We start from the raw sequence: 20,601 nt of genomic DNA on the forward strand, positions 1-20,601 counted from the left end.
GTTTGCAAAAAAAATTAAATATGTTATCACTCCCTCTCCAGAGGCTCAGTTAGAGTGCAGCAGGCCTGGATCATGTGGGAAACACAGTCTTGCCCAAGGGCCCTTCAGAAGCACACACGCTTGCTGATAAAGGGCGTCTGTAATAATAAATTCAATTATAAATTTCCATATGCAGGCTGAAACCGGATTTATGAGGAGTGGCACTCCTATTCCAACACAGATACAAATTAAACATTCTTTATTTGATGTAGGAAACTTGCTGGTTAGGTGATATAAAATTAAAAGTATGACACAAACACTCAAAAGAAATCATCAAACATATTTATTAATATGTAAGATGCAACAGTGCTTTAAAAAGGAGTGAATTGTCTAAATGCCACATGAGACGTATAAAGCTGTAATAGGAAGGATAGAAAAACTTTGTTTTTCTCTACATCGTAGAGTATTAAACCACAGCATTTTCCTACGTTAACGGATTTCAACAAGATAATGTGCGTAAAGGCCTCGGCTTACTGTGCGTAAAAAGCACCAAAAAGATAAGTGGGAATAATGTGATGGAGCGACTATTACTGTACATTTTTATTTTTGTATTTTGCAAAGTGTCAACAACCATAAAGCTGTTTAAAAAGACAGAAGTTATTGAGAGAGAATAACTCTCAGACATTCAAAAAACACTTTGCTGGTGGTTCCTTTAACTAAAATGGAATGTTCCCTCGTCGGCTCTTCTCCCTGCAGAGGTTTTTAAGGATTAGCTTCTTCTGCCGACGGTGATCCAGGTTTCGTCCTTGGGTGTGGAAACCAGCTCAGATCGGACCTCCGCGACTTGTCCCTTCAGCTGGTGGAGCTTCAGCTGGCGCACCAGCGTGCTGAGCAGGACGGTGGCGACAGTGTAGGCGAACCTGTCAGAGAGACCAAAATATCATCGATTGTGAAAATATAAAAACACAGAGAGGTCATCCTGATGCTTTAATGCAAATCTGGCCCCCAAAACAGAACGCTTTAAAGTCAAATTAGCTTCTTTTTACAGCTTGAAGCGTCCTCAGTGTCAGTGTTTACCGGAGCTCCGGGCACGTTTGATTCCCGGAGAAGCCGAGCAGACAGAAGCTCTTCTCGACCGATTCCTCCTCAAATCGATCCGGGTCAAACCTGAGGGATGAGTTCAGTAAATTACGGACAGCCATCATGAAATGCATTGATGCACCAAAAGGTATGCATGCAAAGTGGACCTGTATGGGGTGCTCCAAGTGTCAGCGTCTTGCAGGACCACTCCCAAAGCGTAGATGACCAACGTCTGAAACATGTCGAGAAAAGAAACTTTTAATAACCTCTTTACAATTTATTTATCGCCCGCACGCTTTTTATTACTCTTCTCAAGGTTTCTCTCGTGCTGAGAGGAAGAGAAAAACCCAGACAGCAGGAAACCAGATGCCTCTTTGGGGATGACGTGCTGATCGACTTTGCCCTCCACCCCCTGGAGCCGAGCCGCGACGGGGGTCAGCTTGGCAGTCCTCACCGTCTCGTTGAGGACCTGCTGGCAGTATCTTTCCAAAGGAAAGAAATGTGATCAGATCAAGGTCATCGAACACACCGCCCAGTTTCGGTCTTGAATTAGTAAAACCAGGTCCAAAGTTCTTACTTGAGCTGAGGGATTTTGTCCAAGGAAACTGGGTCTGAACCCAAAACCTCATCCAGCTCTTTGTACAGTTTGTCCTGAACTTCCTCGGAGGTGGACAGGAAGTGAAGCGCCCAGATACACACTGCCGAAACACCACATTTAAACATGTAAACCTCAGGGATTCATGGGAAAAGGAGCATTTGGGGTTTGATTTCTTGTTCTAGGACACAAATTATTTATGAACAAGGTGTTTTGATCGTTGTCACTCACGGTTGGCAGCGATGACGCATCCGGACAAAGTGAAAACCATACAGTCCTCCATGATCTTGACAAACAGAAAAGAAAATCATAATTTTACTGTTTAATTTTTGGGGGAATCAGAGCAATCTTTCAGCTGCCGTTTGGGGTTTGAAACTAGAATTGGTGACTTCCTCAGTATTCACCTGTCGGTCTGTGAGGCCGGACTGCAGCAGAGAGTCTACAAACGCTGTCTGCTTCCTCTGGGCTTTCCTCTCCTTCGCCACCGACAGCAGCATGGACTCCATCTCTGACAGAGCTTAACGCCCAGAGAGATCAGGGAGGTAGAAAAAAAGAAAACATCGTCATTTGACATCAGTCACTTTTTTCGGCATGACACGAGAGTTAAAAAGACAGTGGTTCAAGCGCGCGTCTCGCTCTGCAGCCCTTCAGGCAGCTTTTTAAAATGAACTCCAGCAGCAACCATCGTCCTCGGCAGATATCATTAAAAGTTCACCGAAACAGATACTGAAAGTGTTGGTTATGCACCGCCTGGATCTGCTCTCACACTCAGACACAAAGAGATCACGTCTGAGCCTCTGCAAACTTTTCCTCCTGTTTCTTCACAGCTGAGGAAACAACAGAAGCAGACGCTGCTCCCACATGTCAACACATGCATTCAGAATATATCTCTTGCAGCCGGTGCAAGAGATCCAGGAGAAAACCAGAGTCATCAGAGATATAACAGAAGGGAGTTCAACAACTCGACCTATATTACGTCAGCTCTGTTGAAGCCGAGATAACTCGTGACGCAAACCTCACTCACCCTTCTCATAGTGTGCTTTCCTGCTGGAGCTCTTCTCCAGGGAGCCGTCCAAGTAGCCTTTTCCAATTTCGGACCAGATCTGGTGGGTCGGAAGAAGAGGGAAAACTAAATCAAGTGACCCGTTTCAGCAGAAGGTAAGCAGGCCAGATTGCTGGTATTTGCTAAACCTCGTGGAACTCAGCAAATATGTAAGAACAGCGATTGTGGATGCAAAAAGCTCACATTTGACACCCACATGGAGAGAGGAAAAGACCAGAATTCTCAAACGCAATTGCGGTTCGTGTCAGAAGTCGCTGTCGTCTCACCGCGTTGTGGTTCTTGCGGAAGGAAAGGACCTTGGCGTCGTCTCCGAAGCTCTCGCCCAGAGCCAGCTGGGTGACGGTCTTCATGGCCAGACCCAGCAGGTGGGCGCACAGCGGGGTGTGCTGAGCCTCCGGGAACGAGTGCCACTTCCCCACCAGCTCCTCCGCCAGCTGCGCACCAGAGGAAGCATTCGGAGACGTATGTAATGTAATGCCTGAACGCTTCGCTTCAGCGAGAACCGAGAACGTCCTGCCGCGTCTTTTCACGAGAGACACAAACCTTGAGCACGAGGGGGAAGTTGCTCTTCAGCGCGCCATTGACGGCGTTCTCGTACACCTTTTTCCTCATCACCGCCTCAGCGGCATCGCCTCCCATTCCCGACTGGTAACCCAGCAACGACTTCAGCATCGTCTCGAAGGAGTCAGCTAAGAAGAGCAAAATTTGTGTTTTTTTTCTACTACACAGAGATACAAATGAGAGAGGCCTCCTTTCAGTAAATCAAAGCAGCGAGGGAACCGCTGGTGCACTGACTGGTGTGGTTGGGGTTGATGTGTTGCCGTAGCTGCTGCACGGAGCCCAGGCTGACCACCGGCCGGCCGCCGAACCAGAACGACGCCACGGACCCGAACTCCTGATGCAGACTGACGAGGAACTCGTGCAGACTGCCTCTGTTCACGATGTCCTGCAGGTTCCCGTCCCTAAGAGAGCAGACGGCAAAGATTTGAGTATTAAGTAACAGCCAATTATGTGCATTGGCTGCATGCTGCCCTCTATAGGTGATGTCAACTGCACACATCTGGAAAAAATGTCATAATGATTTGCTTCAATGTAATTAATCTTCTAACATCCTGTTACTGAATGAAAAGCTGTTAAAATCAGGTAACGGTGCTACTTACTTCTCATCTGTAGGATTGAGACCTGGGATGCCAGAGGCCCTTCTGGATGACTGGAAAAAATATTTTAATATTTAATTTATTTCTACGTTTGACAGAAGTTAGTGTTACAGGGACACACACATTGTATGACACCATCACAATTGTCATCTGATGAATTCTTAAGGCCTTTGGATAAAATCGGCACACAAATGTGCTACTTGACACCATTACAAAAATAAACCTGTAATAGATAGTTTGGGTGAAGGGAACACGTGGCTCATTACCGCCCATTGTGAACCACGATAACTATAATTTAGGGAATCAGGTTATTGATTAGTGGGATGGACGGAAGCCGAAATGAAAAAGGGATCGTAACAAACCGTTGAAGGCGTTACGTTATCTCACAGGAGACGTTTCCGCTCACCGGTGAGCAAAGTAACAGTAAATCAACTCTTTTGAAGGCATTTGCGGAACCAACCGCTCCGTGACGTCATCTAACTTTTTGCAGCGACTCACCGGGTACAAGTACAAAACGGCGGCCACCAACACGATGACAAACGTCACGGCGAAGATGGCGAAGTCCAGCATGACTTCTCGCTTTTATGGGCACGACTTTGCTAACTTCTGCTCATGAACATGAGTTATAAGAAGACTCTGCCACCACGTCAACAGACACGGGACGTGCTAAGATGGCCGCTCTGTGCTCGACTGCACGGTCTGGATCGCAGGCAGAGAAAATTAGTCGAACTCAGAAGGAATCGATCGATTCTCCGCGGTATTAAAACATACTTACACTTCTATCTCCTATCAACCTGTATTCATTTGATACATCGTACATTTATGCAGGTAATTATTGAATCTAATGAAGATTTATGGGAGATATAATGTACTATTTAGTATGATAAGATCACATTCACCTTATACATTAAACATGATTTCCACATAAGCACATCATTCCTTTAGTACGCAATAAAGAGGTGCTGTTGGAGTTGTTGGATAAATATTTATAAAGAGACGAGCACATTCACGTTTCAAAAATACAAAAATAATATACAATACATTCAGAGTTCTCTGCCAAAATCCAGTGCAAAGATATGTGCAAAATGACATCAAAGCTGTCCAGTATGTGTCAGAGCAGATTTCTTTCCTCAGGCGGTCATCTCCGATTTGTCCTCTGGCTTGAGAGGTTCAAGCCTCATGGTGTCCAGATACTCTGAAGAGGAAGAACAAGATAACACAATCTTTTTTATTGCTTTAAAAGTTGGATTTGCAGCGTTCAACACAGACTATTCTCTCTCTCACCGTGAGTATAGTCCGTTTCTGGTTGGGTGGCGATGAAGATCCAGGCCAGCCCCACCAGCAGAGCCACCACCAGGTTGACTGTCACCCACGGGTGCAGAATCTGGTGCTCCAACCCTGGTGGCCTGGAGAAAAGGACCAAAAAAACGAAGAGCGTCATGTTTTAAAGTAATATAGAAACATCCAAAGGGTCCAGAGGTTCTCACCATAATGTTGCATTGAGCTCTGGGTACAGGTGGATGCGATCGCTGGTCATCTGCTGGCTCAGAGACAGCACCAGCGCTGAGAAGTACACTGGATGGAAAATAAACAAAAGAGAGTGAAGCGACAACAAACGGACACCATGAAGTTCACCGTGGTGATAACAAATACTCACGGAATGAGGCGAGAGCGACGGGGTTCAGTGTGATGAACTCTTGGAAAGCCGTGGAGCTTTTAGCCAGGTTCACTCTGGAAATACACAAACGTTTAATTCTTTCAGCTGCACTCGTGTTTGTACTTTTACACACAAATACATTTGACTAAGGACGTTTTATTTACATTAAAAACACTGATTTGCTTGCATGAACATTTCTGTCCATCCCACATGCAACGCTGGGCCTTTATCCATAAAATACCAAGTCATTTAGACTTAGAGTTTGGTGGTTCATGTTGTATATCCTTCACCTGTCGAAGGCGGCCACCGTGCTGATGGCGAGCAGCATGTAGAGCAGGGACTGGGCCGGGTACGCCAGGCTGTGGTACTGCTCCAGCAGGTTGGACAGAGTGGTGAGGTGCTGCCCGGCTAACATGTAGACCACCACCACGTTCCACATGGCGCAGCCCGCCAGGAAGCCGTGGCAATACAGACCGAACACCCTGCGCGAGAGGAGAGGAGACGTTTAGGGAACGGGGACTCGACGCTGAAACACATCTGGAGTTGTGCGAGACGCCTCCCCGTCACCTGAAGCCTTCGTGCACCCGGAGGGACACGTCCCTGGTGGTCCAGAGCGGCTGGATGTGCTGGAAGTCCGCCATGCTGTCCATCTGGTCGCTGGTCTTCCTCCAGTCGGAGCGCTCGGCCGCCTGGAAGCGCTCTGCGCGTGAACACACAAGCGTTACCGGTGCAGACCCTCAGCGGGACTCGACCGCTTCTTCTTCGTTCGTTACTCACTGTTCCTCTCGACGAAGACTTTCCCCACCGGCTGGCTCTGACCCAGCGGGGCCGAGAACAGGGAATGCTGGGAGATCGGAGGAGGGGTGTCGGTGACGATGTCGTCCTCTTCTACGTCCAACTCATTGGGAAGCTGCGACTCGACAACTTTTGGCTTCCTGAAGTGACGAGAATAAAAAGGTAAAGGAGAAAGACGCGCCATGTATGAGATAACTCCAGGAATTGTTCTTTTCTTACCTTTTCTTTTTGGCTTTTTTGACCACTTCTTCTCCATCCGTGGTCTGATCCGCTGTGTCTCCGTTCACCAGGTCGGCCTGGTCGTCGTCCAGATCTGAAACCAGGAGTTCACACGTCTGTAAACGCACCTTTTGAGAGTGAAATCATTTCCATAAAAGCCTCCAAAATTTGGATTTCATCATATACACAAAGATAAAACATAATTTGAAGGTTAGTAGAAGTACAAATCGGACCGATCTACGTCCTCAGTCTACCAAGAGTGGCTGCTTTCTTCTTCTTCCTCCTCCTCTGAGGCGCTGCGTCCGTTCCGGGTTCAGGGGAAAGTTGCTCTCCGATCTCCGACTCCCTCCGGCTGCCGAGGCCTCCCATTTCCATCCCGGGATCTAAACAGGAAACAGCAGAAGAAATGAAGAAAGAAACGTTCAGCCAGTCGTACAACATAAATGAATCCCTTGCAGCATATATATATATATATATATATATATATATATATATATATATATATATATATATATATATATATATATGCAAACCCACTTAAAATGCTGCACAGATGCATTCATGCGTGACGTACCGCTCATGTCGTCGCCTCCATTCGTCTCCTTCCTCACCCTCTTCTTCTTTTGTTTCAGTGCTGGTGCTTCTCCTGCACAAGGTGATGAATACATTAAGTTCAATTAAATCAAGAGCTTCAGTAAAAACACGAGATGTATTCGTCTCATCCTGACTCACCAGCTGTGTCTTGACTTCATGGTTCCACACGTCCGAAAAAAGAGAGAAGAAGAAGTTTGGTTTGACTGTTAAATTGAATTCTGTAGATTAAGTCATTACGTCACAGTAGAAACACACAGTCACTGACCTCGGCATTGTGGGAAGTCCTCGCTGTCCTCGCTAAGAGAGAAAAAGAGAATCAGGTTTTGTTCTTTATGTTTCAGTTTCAAATAACCTCAATCAAATTCCTATTTAATTGATTTAACAGGTTTTCAGCAGGTTCACAAATTTACATTTAAGGATTTCGAAATATTAACAAAGTGCATGAATTTATTGATTTTTGTTATCGCTTTTGTCAGCATCTCCAAGCAGTTTATAACAATAATTCCATGTACTTTGTTTAATCAATAATTAACCATGACCTGGATCAAGCAGCAGAAAATGTATGGATGTTTAACTCATTACAAAATAACTACTAAGGTCTAAAATGTGGGTTTTACATCAGTTCAGAGAGATCAGGAACAAAAGTACAGTATTTTATATTATTGGAAAATGGGTTAAAATGAAAAGAAAGAAATCAGGACTAAATTAAGGTTAAGAGAAGAAGAGAATTAAATCCCACACCTCGACAATAAACCTCTCCAACCAAAAACCTTAAGAACTCCGACACTTAGCAGCTGGTAAAATTGGATTGAGGAGCATGAACACATTAACAAACGGAGCATGAACACATTAACAAATGATCTTTCCTCAGACACACACACGCAAAGGAAGAGCTACTTTTAACGTTCACACAAACATTGTGTGAGCCGTGACGGCGGACCGACAGATGAGACAAAGACCTTACCGACATCTTTCTGGCCATTCCTCCCAAGAATCAAGATAGAAGAGAGCAGCTACACATGACATCCCGGCCCACGCACTTAAGTCCTCGGCTAAATCTGTGTGCATTCATCCGCCAGGACCGGGGATTACTCAGGGCAGAGGTCAGACGACGCAAACCTTTTCTAAGTCGTGTGTGTGTGTGTGTGTGTGTGTGTGTGTGTGTGTGTGTGTGTGTGTGTGTGTGTGTGTGTCTCACTAACATTCACACCCTGCAGGCTGGTGATCTTTTGTTTTTGTTTGGAATTACGGGATGGAAATTTGATTGTAATTTCTCTTATTTCCCAAAAAGACATTTCCCTAAAGATATTAAAGTGCTTAAACTATGAGTTAAACACATTAATGCCATAACAGTTACATTGAAAGATGGCTTCATCTTGTAGTCTAGTGGATCAAATCTGAAACAGAAGCTCCTCTTGAAACATTGTTAGCTAGGACCTGGATCTTTTGATTTAGAAGTATTATACATTCAAAAACAATTGACGAAAAATAGTTGGAATATGTTTAATTAGCTGTCTTGTACTTCAACACCAACCTAAGTGCTAAACAGAAAGGTTCAGGTAAAGTGTCACTACATGATCACTTAATACCTATTACTTTATTGTTTATATGTACAGTATATAACAGAGTACGTTTACTCTATTGTTCTTTCCAATTTGTCTATTGTAATATTTTTGTAATCAGTTTTGAGGAAAAAATATCAAACACTGTGTGTGCTTGGATTAGTGCAAGGTGGATATCTTTGTGCTTGGATCCCCAGGAGAATTAATTTGAAATTGTTATGGTTTTGAGACAAATAGGGAATTTATAAAGTATTGTTCAACTTTATTCTTAAACTAGTGTATTATAATATCAACTTTGTGTGCTTTTCTTTAAATGCAAGTTTAAATGCAACTGCTGTGTGTGTGTGTGTGTGTGTGTGTGTGTGTGTGTGTGTGTGTGTGTGTGTGTGTGTGTGTGTGTGTGTGTGGTGTCTGGTTTCATCTTTCAGACAATGCTTGTTATAGACACTAAGCGTTTACACTGGATTGTCCCCACATGCACTCAGACAGCTTCAGATGTGTAATTACATGTCAGGGTTTGATAAGTGACAATTAACGTGGAAAGAGTTGTTACTACTTTTAGCTAAGCAGGATATTACATTTAATGTGACAGAGCTGGTTGTAACAGAGGGAAATACTTTAACGTTGAGCAACACTGTAAATAACACCTGGAGCTAAAGGACTGACCTGTGGAAGAGGAGGGAGCTCTCTGGATCGCATTTTCTATAAAAGGAAAAACATAAATTAATAGCAATAATTAAAATGCTACAGTTAACAGTTACTGTAAAATCAAAGTTACCGTTAGATACGAGAAGTTAACGTTACCTTTGAGCCTCCCGCATCCATATTATTATATGTATCCAACAAAGACGCCTTTAAATATTCATCCAGTTCAATAATAATGAGTTGATACGTATAATTAAACGACTACAGCGGTTTTAAAGTGAGAAAACTCAGTTACTTATTTTTATAATCGTTTAGTTTGTTTATGCTCTGCGAGCGGAGGTTTTACCCGGATGCATTTAGGCGTCGGACAGGAGACTTTCTGTATCTTCAAAATAAAAGCTCCAATACAGCGCGCGACCATACAGAATACACGCAGCGAATGAATTATTAATGAATTATTAAAAGTGGTTAAACGGGTAAAAATATCACATTAACAATGATTTGCTTGCTCGTTTGAATTTGATAATTACTTTAATGAAATGTCAAAGTGTAGTTTAAATAGTCTTTACTCTCTGCGAGCGGAGGTTTTACCCGGATGGTTTTAAGCGTAGGACAGAAGACTTCAAAATAAAAGCTCCTATACAAAGCAACGAAAAAAGATGAATGAACTTCATAAATCAAGTAATAAATAACTATCAGAAGTGGTTTATTAATGTAACAAACAAGTACAAATATTAAATTATCAACGGTTTGCTTACATTTTTGCATATTATCACATTTCTTTATGAAATAAGGACACAAAGTGTAATTGTTGTGCCACAAAGTTTTTTGTTAATGGTTAGTACATCTTTTTTTTGGCATGCAATGAAATATTTTAGGCTAGAGCAAACCACGAAATAAATTACACAAATTCAGCATGAAAAACAAAACAAATAACAAGAAACCACTTTGCTTTCTAGCATGTAAACATTCATCGGAAAATATCATACTCTTTGTTGCAGGCCTGTGTAAAAGAGAAGGGAGCAGGGCAAGAATGAGCTGCCTATAATACTACTATTACTTATAATAACAACAAGTAAACAATTGCAGGCATTTCTTTGGGCTCCAGCTTTATATTTAGTATATTTTAGTAATCAGGTCTAGTACCCTAGTAACAACTAAATTAAAAATATTTAGATGTCTTTCATGCCCTACCCCCCTAAAACATGAGCATTGATTTTACATGTTAAGATTTTACAGTAAGGAATCTGTAAAAAGAAAATGAAAATGATTGCTGCCATGAAATAGGGGGTTTCTCTCGTCCCCTCCGCCTTCGTCTCCGTCCTCTCTCACGTGGTCGTGGGTCGTATCCAGCTGGCCGGGACCCACTGAGGATCGTCCTGCGACTTCCTCACCGCCGTCAGCAGTTGGACGCAGGAGTCCTGCAGCTCTTCGTTGACGATCACGTGGTCGAAGAACTGCCAGAAGTGAGACTCGATCTTCCGGGCGGCTTCTTCCATTTCCTGGAAGTCTTCCTCCTGTTGGAGGTAAGAAAAGTAGAAACTGATGATTTCTAATAGGTGACTAAATCCCTTTTTTGTGTTATGTTATTATTTCTTCATCCCATTCCGTTGTTCTTTCATCTGATCTGTTTTATATTGATTTAAACACACGTATTCTCTAACATCTGTTTTAAAGTTTGATTCACGCTTTTAAAAAAAACTTGAAAATGCACTTGAGTTTGAGTATCTCCTCTCTAGTAACTTTAATTTATATGTTTTAAAAAACATCATAACATGCAAATAACTAACAAAACACATTGTATTTGTTGCCTTAACAATGTGCCTTTTACAACTTTAAAAAACGTAATCAAGAAGAAAACTGCTCAGAAACTGAAAATGTCTGCAACAATGTTGAATGTGAATAAAGGAGAATTATTAGAACACGTCATCAAGAAGCAAGAAACGCTGACTCATGACAAGAATATCACAGAATCTGGCCAGGGGGACTTTACTTTGAAGGGTCGGTTGACGTAGTAGTTGGTGGTGATGAAGGAGTCCTGTCTGGTCTCCTTGAGGCGCTCCTGTGACGGCGGCTTCACGTAGACGATGTACGCCCTCAGCTCGTGGGTCCTCACGGCCTGAATGGCCTGAAGGAAGAGATGGAAACAATCAAATTAAAGCTTTTGTGCGCAGCACTAGTATTGTGAAGAGGACGATAAATTCACTGCTGCTTTACGTTTGCATCGATGTCCATGACGCAGATCTTCCCGCTGTTTAAAACGTCCTTCACAGACTCGACGCTGGTTCCGTACAGATTCCCTTTGTACTCCCCGTAATCCAGAAACCTGCATAACATCACAAAGGAGTTACTAGTACTTGATGCTTTATGCATTTCATAAACATAGTGAGAGCTTTCTGTATCAGCAGAGTTGAGCTTTACCTCATGACTCTTACTTTGACATTTTTTTCCCCATCATTGTGTTGAAGTGTAATGTTACAGACATAAAAACAGCTCATAAATACGTCGTTATATTTAGTAAACGAGCGCCAGAGTCTCCACTACATTCATTATTCATGGCGTCACAGCGGAGGCGCTCGTACCTGTTGTTGTACACCATGTTGTCAAACATTTCTCTGCTGGTGAAGTAATATTCTCTGCCAGACTCCTCGTATCCTTTGGGTGCTCTTGTGGTGTCTGGTGAAGGAAAACACGTCACTGTTCCTCACACAAAGCGACTCACGTCATTTAGTCGAGTCTAAATTGTGTGGATTAAATGATCTGTACGTACGAGGCACGGCTCCCTGAAAGATTTTGGGGTTCATGTCAATCAAGCGCCTCCGAAGTTCATTCACGCCGACACCGGACGGACCTGAGAAGCAAAAGTAAAACATCTAATAATGTTTAATTTAATCACGTTGAAGTCTCGTTGCATCGTCCACTATGAGAGCGTCACAACTGTACCCAGGAGGGTGATGAGGCGCTGTGCGTCCTGCGGGTGGCGCTGGTAGCGCACCACCTCCTCGTAGGGGCTGCTCGGGGTGTTGGAGCAGCTGCTGGGGCAGCGGGTGTGGCAGGACGGCTGGGTGGTGCTGTGAGACCGCCGCCGGCACAGACGCAGGCTGCGCCGGAAGCCCGCTGAGAGAAACATCAAAGTTAATACTAGAAATGATCCATGGAGTAATTGTGCAAACGCTGATATGGAAATGTACAGATTTCAGAGCAGGTAAGAGACAGTTTTTCAGATTTACCCAAGTAGATCCCGTCAACGTTGCTGCAGAAGTCATCCTCCTCTGGTTGAAAAGAAGCAGAGGAAACATATGAAAGCAAATGGATGAATACAATACGAGAAAATATTCTTAATTACAGTAAAACCTGCAGCAGCTTCTGAAACGTCTTTTTATGACAATAAAAGAAAATATGTTTAAAAATAAACTTATCAGTTTGAGAAAAAGATGTTTAGAATTTCCTTATTGTAATTATTCATCAGAAGATGTGTGTATATATATATATATATATAAACTATGACAATAAATCTGTTAAAACCGGCCTATTTGAGGGACCAAACCTGACAATAGTTTGCTAATGCAAAATGAATTCATCTGATAGAGAAATATTTTCATTCTGACAGATAACAAAATCTTGATCTGAAAGGAAAACCATTTTAATGCATGTCGTGAAATTAAAGATGCAAATTAAGCAAAAAGTTGGGGAATATAAAAAGAAAAAAGGTTGAAAATGAAGCAGCGGGAAAACACTTGAGTGAGTTTTCTCTTCTCAGACATAAAACTACAAACATCTGAGGTTCTCTCACCTTCTCTGAGCTCCTCTGACATTCAGTCAGACAGCCGGAGAGTTTGGAAAAGAAACAATCACAAATGTTTCAGATGGAGGACAGAGTGCCACAGAACAAATCCCAACCCGATGAAATCCACAAAGACTTACCTACCAGATTCAAACGCCTCCTCTTCTTCAGGCGTGAAACAACACACAAACAACAAATTAATCACAAAGCGCCAAAGACGTGCAGCAAGTTTGCAAATCAAAGATCATGTGGATCTTTACCTGCTTCCAGACATTTCTCATCGATAGCCATCATGTCTTCCTCTGTGGGAGAAAAATGGAGCGTTATATATCTGTAACACAACAAATAAGTCACCTAGTTTCCTGCTACATGAGGTGTGATCCTTACCTTCCTCCACAGTGCTCACTTCAGAAAGAGTGGGGTGAAACACAACAAAAGTCAAATGTGAAACCAGGCTGTGGAGATCGATTCTGAAAGCGTGACGACTTTTGAGTTGAAGGAAGTTGAGGTGAACTTACAGGTCTGCATGCAGGCGTGTGGAGGATAAGGCTGAGACCACCAGAACTCCCTCTGCTTCCTGATCACAGTTTAAATCACACAACGTACCGACGACAACTTCATCAATATTTAACATCAGTCACCAGTCTATGAAATGTCAGAAAATACTGAAAAAAGCATCATAAAGTCCAAAAACTCAATTTAAAATGATGTAAAACTGAATCATAACCGAACTATTTCCTCTCTAACAATAAACCAGTGAACTCTGCTGACCGTTTCAGCAGGTTGGAGGAGGGGATGAGGCCGGCGCAGGCCGTGTTGCTGGGCAGTTTCTTGGCCTGCCACCAGAGGGCGTCCGTCTGGTCCACGATCTCCAGGACTTCACCTTTTCTGAAGCTCATCCCGGCGTCGGCGCAGGGGATGGCCGGGTCCTGCTCGGGGCTGTAGTCCACCATGGCCCTCACGTACAGCTGCAGAGAGCTCAGTGAACGCCATGCGGATGTCGGTGTGTGTGTGTGTGTGTGTGTGTGTGGAGGGTGATTTACCATCGTCTGGTTGTGGACCGGCCGCTCTGTGATGGGAATGACCTTGAACATGATGGTGCCCTGCGACCTCGCTTGCTGATTGGTTGGTTGCAAAGAAACAAGATGGATTCATCAGCAGATATTAATGGCTCACAGACGTATCAGAAAATTAATTCAGAGCACTGTAAACCATGAATTTGATTTAATTTAACGCGTATGCATCCCTTCAATTTCATGAACTCCAACCCTTTAAATGCCAAAATCTCTTTTTCCTTCTTCTTCTTCTTTAATTATTTAAGTAGCCACGAAAAATGACGTACCACAACTTGGATGACCTGCTCAGGTTCCAACCCGTCCACAGGAAAACCATTCACTTCGATGATCCTGTCCCCTGCATGGAGCAGACCTACACACACACACACACACACAAATCAAAATGTTATTAAAGGAACACTGTCAACTTCACGTAGTTAACTTTAAACCGAATCTTTTAGTGTGTGAATATCTCTGAAGTCGCCAAAACCTGGTTACTTTTTAAACTAACAGAAAAATGGACAGTTAACTATTCACATTGTGCCTTTTTTTATACGATCTTTTACTTCACATTTAATATAAGAAAAAGGTAAATTAGGTTAGAGAGTATAATTACAAAAAACAGAAATCTACGTGGAAGTTCTCTCTTGATTGAGCTAAACCCAAAGGGCAGTACTCTCTGAGTAAATACAAATACAATACTTTTAATTTTGAGTTAACTACACAGTAAATTGAGACAACTCACCACTTCGATCAGCCAGCCCTCCGTGAATCACCCGAGCGATAAAAATCTCCCCTGAGATCTCGTTCCTCTTTATAGTCGCTCCCTGGAACAGAAAAGATTGAAGCAGAGAATAAATAAAAGCTGCCGTAAAGGTCACACAAAGGAAGAGAAATAGAAACGGATGGCGTCATGACGGGACGTGAAAGACTGGAAGAGGAGAGCGGCGGGTTTTGATTCATGACAAAGTGACCGTGACGTGATGGGGATCCTGAAATGAGGCTCCGGGGTGAAATGGTCCACGACACGACGGAAGAGAACGTTGAGAAATGCCACAAAAAGTACGTAATAAAAGTCAGCTACCACCGTGTGCGTTTGCAGGTCAGCCCCCCCTGCGGAGACGGCTTAAAAGGACCCAAGAAGTCCACTCTTTTGGACACTCTTCGGCGCCTCATGTCGCCTTCTTCCTCCTCTTCCTCCGCTGCTTTGAGCGACGTCCCTTCCCGGCGTGCGGCGCCTCCTTGGCCTCGTCCGGCAGGCCGTTGGTCACGAGGCGCTCGGACGCCTGGAGGTCGGGGCGCTTCTTCTGCGGCGACGGGACACTCCTGGTTTTCGGGGCGGTTTGGGGCGACCCCCGGCAGGACGCGGACAGACAGCTGGTCCCCTGAGAGGTGGAGGTAGCGTCGTGGAAGCTGCTGAGGGAGCTGGAGGAGGAGGATGGGAGCGAGGGGAAGGAGCATCCGGACTGGTGCGTCAGGGACGGGCGCTGTGCAGGTTTCGGGGTGCCGTCTCGCTCGGCAGGTCTCGGGGCGTTGGCGACGAGGAGCGTCTGCAGCCGGTCCACCACCTGAGTGAGCAGAGCCAAGGCCTGCGAGTTGTCCTGGACCGTCTCCGACATGCGCTCGGTCGCGGCCGCCATCTTCTCCCCGAGCAGCTTGATGTCTTTGGTGCTGCTCTCCATGGAGCAGGCGGCCAGCTGCACCGTGGTCCTCAGCTCGTCCAGACTCTCCTGCTTGGCGAGCTCCACGGACGGCAGGTCCGCCACGCGGCGAGGGCGCATGGGGCTCGGGGGAGCGGTGCGGACGCGAGGGCTTTGGCTCCGACGCCCCGGGGGAAGGCCCGGCCGGAGGTAGTCGCTGGAGTAGTACGGCACGGCGAGACACGGGGGAGACACGGTCCACCGCCGGGCCGCGGGCGCACGTCCTCCTGCGTCCTCTTCATCGCCGCTGTCTAGCTCCTCCACGATGTTGTCTCCAATGAAAGAAACAGACGTTAATAACCCACGGCTGCGATGAATGATGGAGGAGGACGGATGACGGGGGCTTTTCTTACCGATCATAACGGAGCTGTAGACCGACGGCGCCGAGCGGTTCGGGCTTCGCCTCCAGAGCAGGTCGGCGTAACAAACTCTACAGCGGCTCGCCGGGTTGCGGCAGTTACTCGTCGGCTTATAGCGAGGCGGAGGGTTACACAGAGGCTCGCTCGGCGGGTAGCTGCCTCGCCGAACGCTACGCCACAAGGAGTCCAGGCTCCCCGCAGCAGGACCCGGGCCTCGGTGGTGGAGCCTCTGCTGGGTCAGGTGCCTCAGGGTGTCCCAGTGACTGCGTAATCCTCCTCTGGAGCTTTGCGCACCAGGGGAGGATGAACGGAGCAGCCCGACTCTCTGGTGCTCGCGGAGCTGTGAGACAACAGAGTCACTCAAAGGCAGAGGGAAACGTTCAGGGAAGAGGTCGAGAACTCCCGCTAGGGCTGGAGCTGCATTGGTCATCTACAACATCAATATTTAAAAGAGCTGCACACGTAAAGACCCAAAAGACAGACAGATGTCTTGTCCGTGGTTTCTGCTGTTCGGAGATCTGTAGCATCAACAGACAATTACCAAAATGAGAGATTATAAAAATCAAACATCTGGTCTCTGTTGGATGCAGACAGCTGTTTGATTTATATTTGGCAACAAAAAAAAAGCCATAAATATTAAACAAATATCTCCATGAGCATCTGCTTTGACTTGGTCCAGTTTGCTGAATTGTATGCATGTTTACAGACAAACAACAACTGATGAACGCCGTCAGCAAAGGAAACACATTAAACCTTTCTAGATATTATGAGCAACCTAAAATCACAAAATATATTTTCCTACTTACTGCATCTCTACATTTTGGTTTTACGTGCAAAACCTTTTGAATCTTCTGCTCACATTTCCAAACCACACTTTACACGTTCTAGTGTGGCTGGTTGAAGATGACCAGTTTATTAGGTACACGTAGCTTGAACTAAAGCAGACTAATGTAATACATCCTCCCTTCGAGCTGCTTTAGAGAGGTTCCTCTGTAGCTCACCAGCGGCTGTTTGTTCTTGACGAGGCACACGGTCCTGGTGGCCTCCTCGTCGTCCGGCAGGTTGTCCGGCATCGGCGGCAGCACCGGCTCATAGTCCTTCTGGGCCACCGTATCGTGAGCGGAGAGAAGAGCCTGCGAAGCCAGAAGATCACACAGGGTTGTTGTTGGCCGGTGGTCAAAATGACAACGTAGTTCAGGTCAATCTTGCCAGCTTCAAATGCATTTATTTATGTCTTTGTTCAGCTTTTAAAAAGTCCTTTTAACCAGTTAATTTTTTTATTATGTCGATTTAACAAAGTATAAAGCAGCAAGGAACACAAATTACAAGAAAAATGACACATGCATCTATTGAAATGTACAAATCTTTAGAAATAATAGCAAATCAAGGTTATAAAATATATTGTTTTACTATTTCTACACACAAATACAGAAGACAAAAGCAGGAAATTACACTATAATACACTCTATTTAGATCCTAAACTTCTTTTTCACAGCCATAAATGAGCCGCTGTGTGAAAGCTGGTTCCTCAGCTCGTCTGTGTGTGATGCAGACATAAAGTTGTGTATATAAATGCGTTCACCTGCAGCTGCGGCTGTCTCAGGAGGCTGTAGAGCTCTTTGGCGTCTTCAGAGCAGCCCGGCAACGCTCTGATGTCGATCAGCAACTACACAACAACAAACCACATATCCAACATTTAAATAGTTAAAAAAAGACACACAAAATGTATACGAGGAACACATTGTTAATATAACACAATCTGAAATGTAACCTGAAGAGAAAGTCCGGACGCGTAGTCCAGAGCTGGTGCTGGAGAATCTCTCCGGTACCTTTGAAGACACTCGTAAACCTGAAAGAAATGTTATCAAATGTTTAGAACTTATAGAACAAACGTATTTAAGGTAAAATCTATGCTAAAATACTGTCAGCTTTTTAATTATCGAAGCCCAAAATGTCCTTAAATGACGGATTTCATGAATTTAAACAGTTGTCTGTGTGCACATCCCATCCTTTTTATAGGGAAAAAGTAGATTTTAGCTTTAAAAAATGGAATTTGACCTGATGAAGACCCAGTAAAAGTCAAAACTGACACCTTTTTCTCTTCATCTTCTCCATTCCTCACAGTCTTCTGCCATCAAACACCATTGCAGCTGCAGTTTAAACATATTTATTTTCTTTCCCCCGTCTGTTTATTGTGTATTAATGTGGAATTATTTGTACAAGCATCCAACAAAAGTTGCATATTTCCTGTTAACCCCACCTGCAAACACTTAAATGCATATCAACCCGCAAATGGCAACCCAAGAAGTGCATGAAAGTAACAAACAAAACACAACACAAGTAAAGAAGAATCTCCGGAGTGTTTCCAGACCTTGAGCAGCGACTGCATCCAGGAGGCGTTCAGCAGACTGTGGAGGATCTCGGCTCCGTCGATGTCCTGATTCACCGACCGCCTCACCTCCTGGATCACGTCGCCCAGGATCTGACGCAGGCCTGCGACACACCAGTGGATCACAGTGTGAACTGGAAGTTAACGTATTCAAATGCTCCAGCGAGGCCTCCTACTGACCGTGTTCTCCCAGCTCACAGTGGGGGTTCAACACCTGAGCCTCCACCGCCTGCCTCATGCTCACCGGACCCCCGACCTTTGACCCAAACAAGGCGGCTGACAAGGACAAGGACCGGAAACACCTGGAAAAGTGAAGGAAACACAGTCTGTCTGACACCGAGTGCTGACTCAACACAAACGCTTATCCTTCACTCTAAATCCTTAACGCTCAACTGATATTTGAAGTAACACAATGTTTGATAGCATATATAAAAGAGCCGATTGGTAGATTAATCAACGGACATTAACTGGCATCTCTTTTGATGATTAATTGTTTCAGCTTCAGATTTACTTCAAAATCTTGGGTTTGAAGACATAAAATATACGATAAATCAAAAGAATAATGAGCAGATTAATCGATGATGACAACAAATTACGTCGGTAAATGTTGCGTCCAAAGTTCATATCAAACTTACAGCAAACTCTTTGCATCTGCATTATCTGAGAAAAATCAGTACTTTGTGATAAAGACAAATTAATACCAACTATTGTAGATTCCAGATTCTCTGTTTGTGGTCATTTAATGGAAGAAAACATTATTTTTGAGTGTGCACCATGTTCTGACCATAAATACATAAAACCTATACAAGATAGGGCTGTAAGAAGAGATAATAATACATTGAGTCTTTCTATTTTTATTCACCAAACCAACCGACATGCAGAGACCTCTGTGGCACCAGTCTCAGTGGTCTCAGTGGTTAGCGTGAATGGGGGTCAGGGGTTAATGGCACACTTTACGGCAGCTTGTGAGAGCCGTGGTGATGTCAACACAGAGATGTGCAGACCCTAATCTCTGCTGGGGAACCACAGAGGAAAAGAAAGACCAGTAGCAAGTAAAATCTGTTATCCTTTCTCAAATAATTCAGCTGCGATGTAATCACAACCATCAATTTGACCATAATGAGGACAGACAGAGGATTTATTAAGAGTTTATCACCCTGGTTTCTTTGTCTTGACTGTAAATAAACTACAAGAACCACTTTGGAAAGACGTGTGATGCGTTGACGCAAAAACTGTTAAAATAAGAAATAAAACAGCTCCTCAAGTGGTTCCAAGTTTAAGTTGGAGAGGATGATCCCTGTGGCCTTCCTTCAAGCCCTTCCCTCTTCAGAAAAAGCATTTTACCTTTATGTCTGAATCCTCAAGGATGCCACGGCCGTTTATCCTCCAGCTCCTGCAGGTTTTCGCACCAACACTTGCAGGAAAATGTATATATATGGTGAGGGAAATATTCCCCAGGGAGACTAGCCGGAGCGCTGCACTTTCATCGAGCTGCAGGGAGAGAGAGAGAGGGCTGTAATCTCTCCCGATCCCACTTAATCCCAGGCAAGTGAGCCGCCCGCCTCTGGCCACCGGAAGCCGGTTCCTCCCTCACCGGCTGGCCGGTTGCTGCCAAATCTTCTTAGCTTTTAGCGGCACGCAGGAGGAGCTGACTGACAAAGAAGGAGACAATTTAGGTGACAAGGGAAACGGCTTAAGGGTGATGAAGCCTGTTCAGCACTTTGTGCTCCCGGGTTTAGAGAAATGCTTTTAGTTCCTGGAAAGGGACAAAATCAGGGAGACGTGTAAATTAAAAGGTTGTAATGAGACTTGCATCAGTATTTAAACAATGTGCTGGAGTCAGATAAAACATATTTTTGTCTCCTTTCTCTGTGAGGAATGGGGGTAATCTCCTGATTAGTAATCTTATTCCCAAAGAATTACAACACAATATTCCCTCCCACCATCTGAAAGGTCCTAAAATGCCTT

General features: G+C 44.4%; 3 protein-coding genes across 3 annotated transcripts; all 3 read right to left on the reverse strand.

The window, feature by feature from the left end:
- Positions 1-319: 319 nt before the first annotated feature.
- cyp20a1 (cytochrome P450, family 20, subfamily A, polypeptide 1) lies at positions 320-4,509 on the reverse strand. Its single transcript, XM_079236981.1, has 13 exons — positions 4,373-4,509; positions 3,878-3,927; positions 3,513-3,679; positions 3,261-3,406; positions 2,984-3,151; positions 2,679-2,757; positions 2,059-2,171; positions 1,886-1,940; positions 1,637-1,757; positions 1,430-1,541; positions 1,227-1,291; positions 1,057-1,146; positions 320-899 (listed from the first exon to the last, which is right to left on the reverse strand). Exons 1-13 carry the CDS (start codon positions 4,442-4,444, stop codon positions 749-751), a joined length of 1,389 nt encoding a protein of 462 aa, XP_079093107.1. The 5' UTR covers positions 4,445-4,509; the 3' UTR covers positions 320-748.
- Positions 4,510-4,929: 420 nt separating this feature from the next.
- LOC306752726 (transmembrane protein 237A-like) lies at positions 4,930-9,582 on the reverse strand. Its single transcript, XM_079236520.1, has 14 exons — positions 9,506-9,582; positions 9,368-9,403; positions 7,405-7,436; positions 7,278-7,291; positions 7,120-7,191; positions 6,800-6,928; positions 6,546-6,639; positions 6,309-6,466; positions 6,099-6,231; positions 5,822-6,013; positions 5,532-5,605; positions 5,362-5,449; positions 5,159-5,280; positions 4,930-5,069 (listed from the first exon to the last, which is right to left on the reverse strand). Exons 1-14 carry the CDS (start codon positions 9,524-9,526, stop codon positions 5,005-5,007), a joined length of 1,230 nt encoding a protein of 409 aa, XP_079092646.1. The 5' UTR covers positions 9,527-9,582; the 3' UTR covers positions 4,930-5,004.
- Positions 9,583-10,674: 1,092 nt separating this feature from the next.
- LOC306753173 (MAGUK p55 subfamily member 4-like) lies at positions 10,675-18,871 on the reverse strand (the record flags this gene model as incomplete). The annotated part of the gene is given in 20 exon segments (XM_079237030.1): positions 10,675-10,863; positions 11,340-11,474; positions 11,564-11,672; positions 11,929-12,022; positions 12,117-12,197; positions 12,290-12,463; positions 12,577-12,618; positions 13,140-13,154; positions 13,275-13,295; positions 13,391-13,430; positions 13,650-13,707; positions 13,902-14,098; positions 14,174-14,248; positions 14,473-14,558; positions 14,931-15,012; positions 17,246-17,377; positions 17,827-17,910; positions 18,016-18,093; positions 18,616-18,737; positions 18,814-18,871. Coding segments are annotated over 20 exon segments (1,872 nt in total).
- Positions 18,872-20,601: the final 1,730 nt, after the last annotated feature.

This window comes from Taurulus bubalis (assembly GCF_910589615.1).
Source record: "Taurulus bubalis genome assembly, chromosome: 21".
Classification (NCBI taxonomy): Eukaryota; Metazoa; Chordata; class Actinopteri; order Perciformes; family Cottidae; genus Taurulus; species Taurulus bubalis.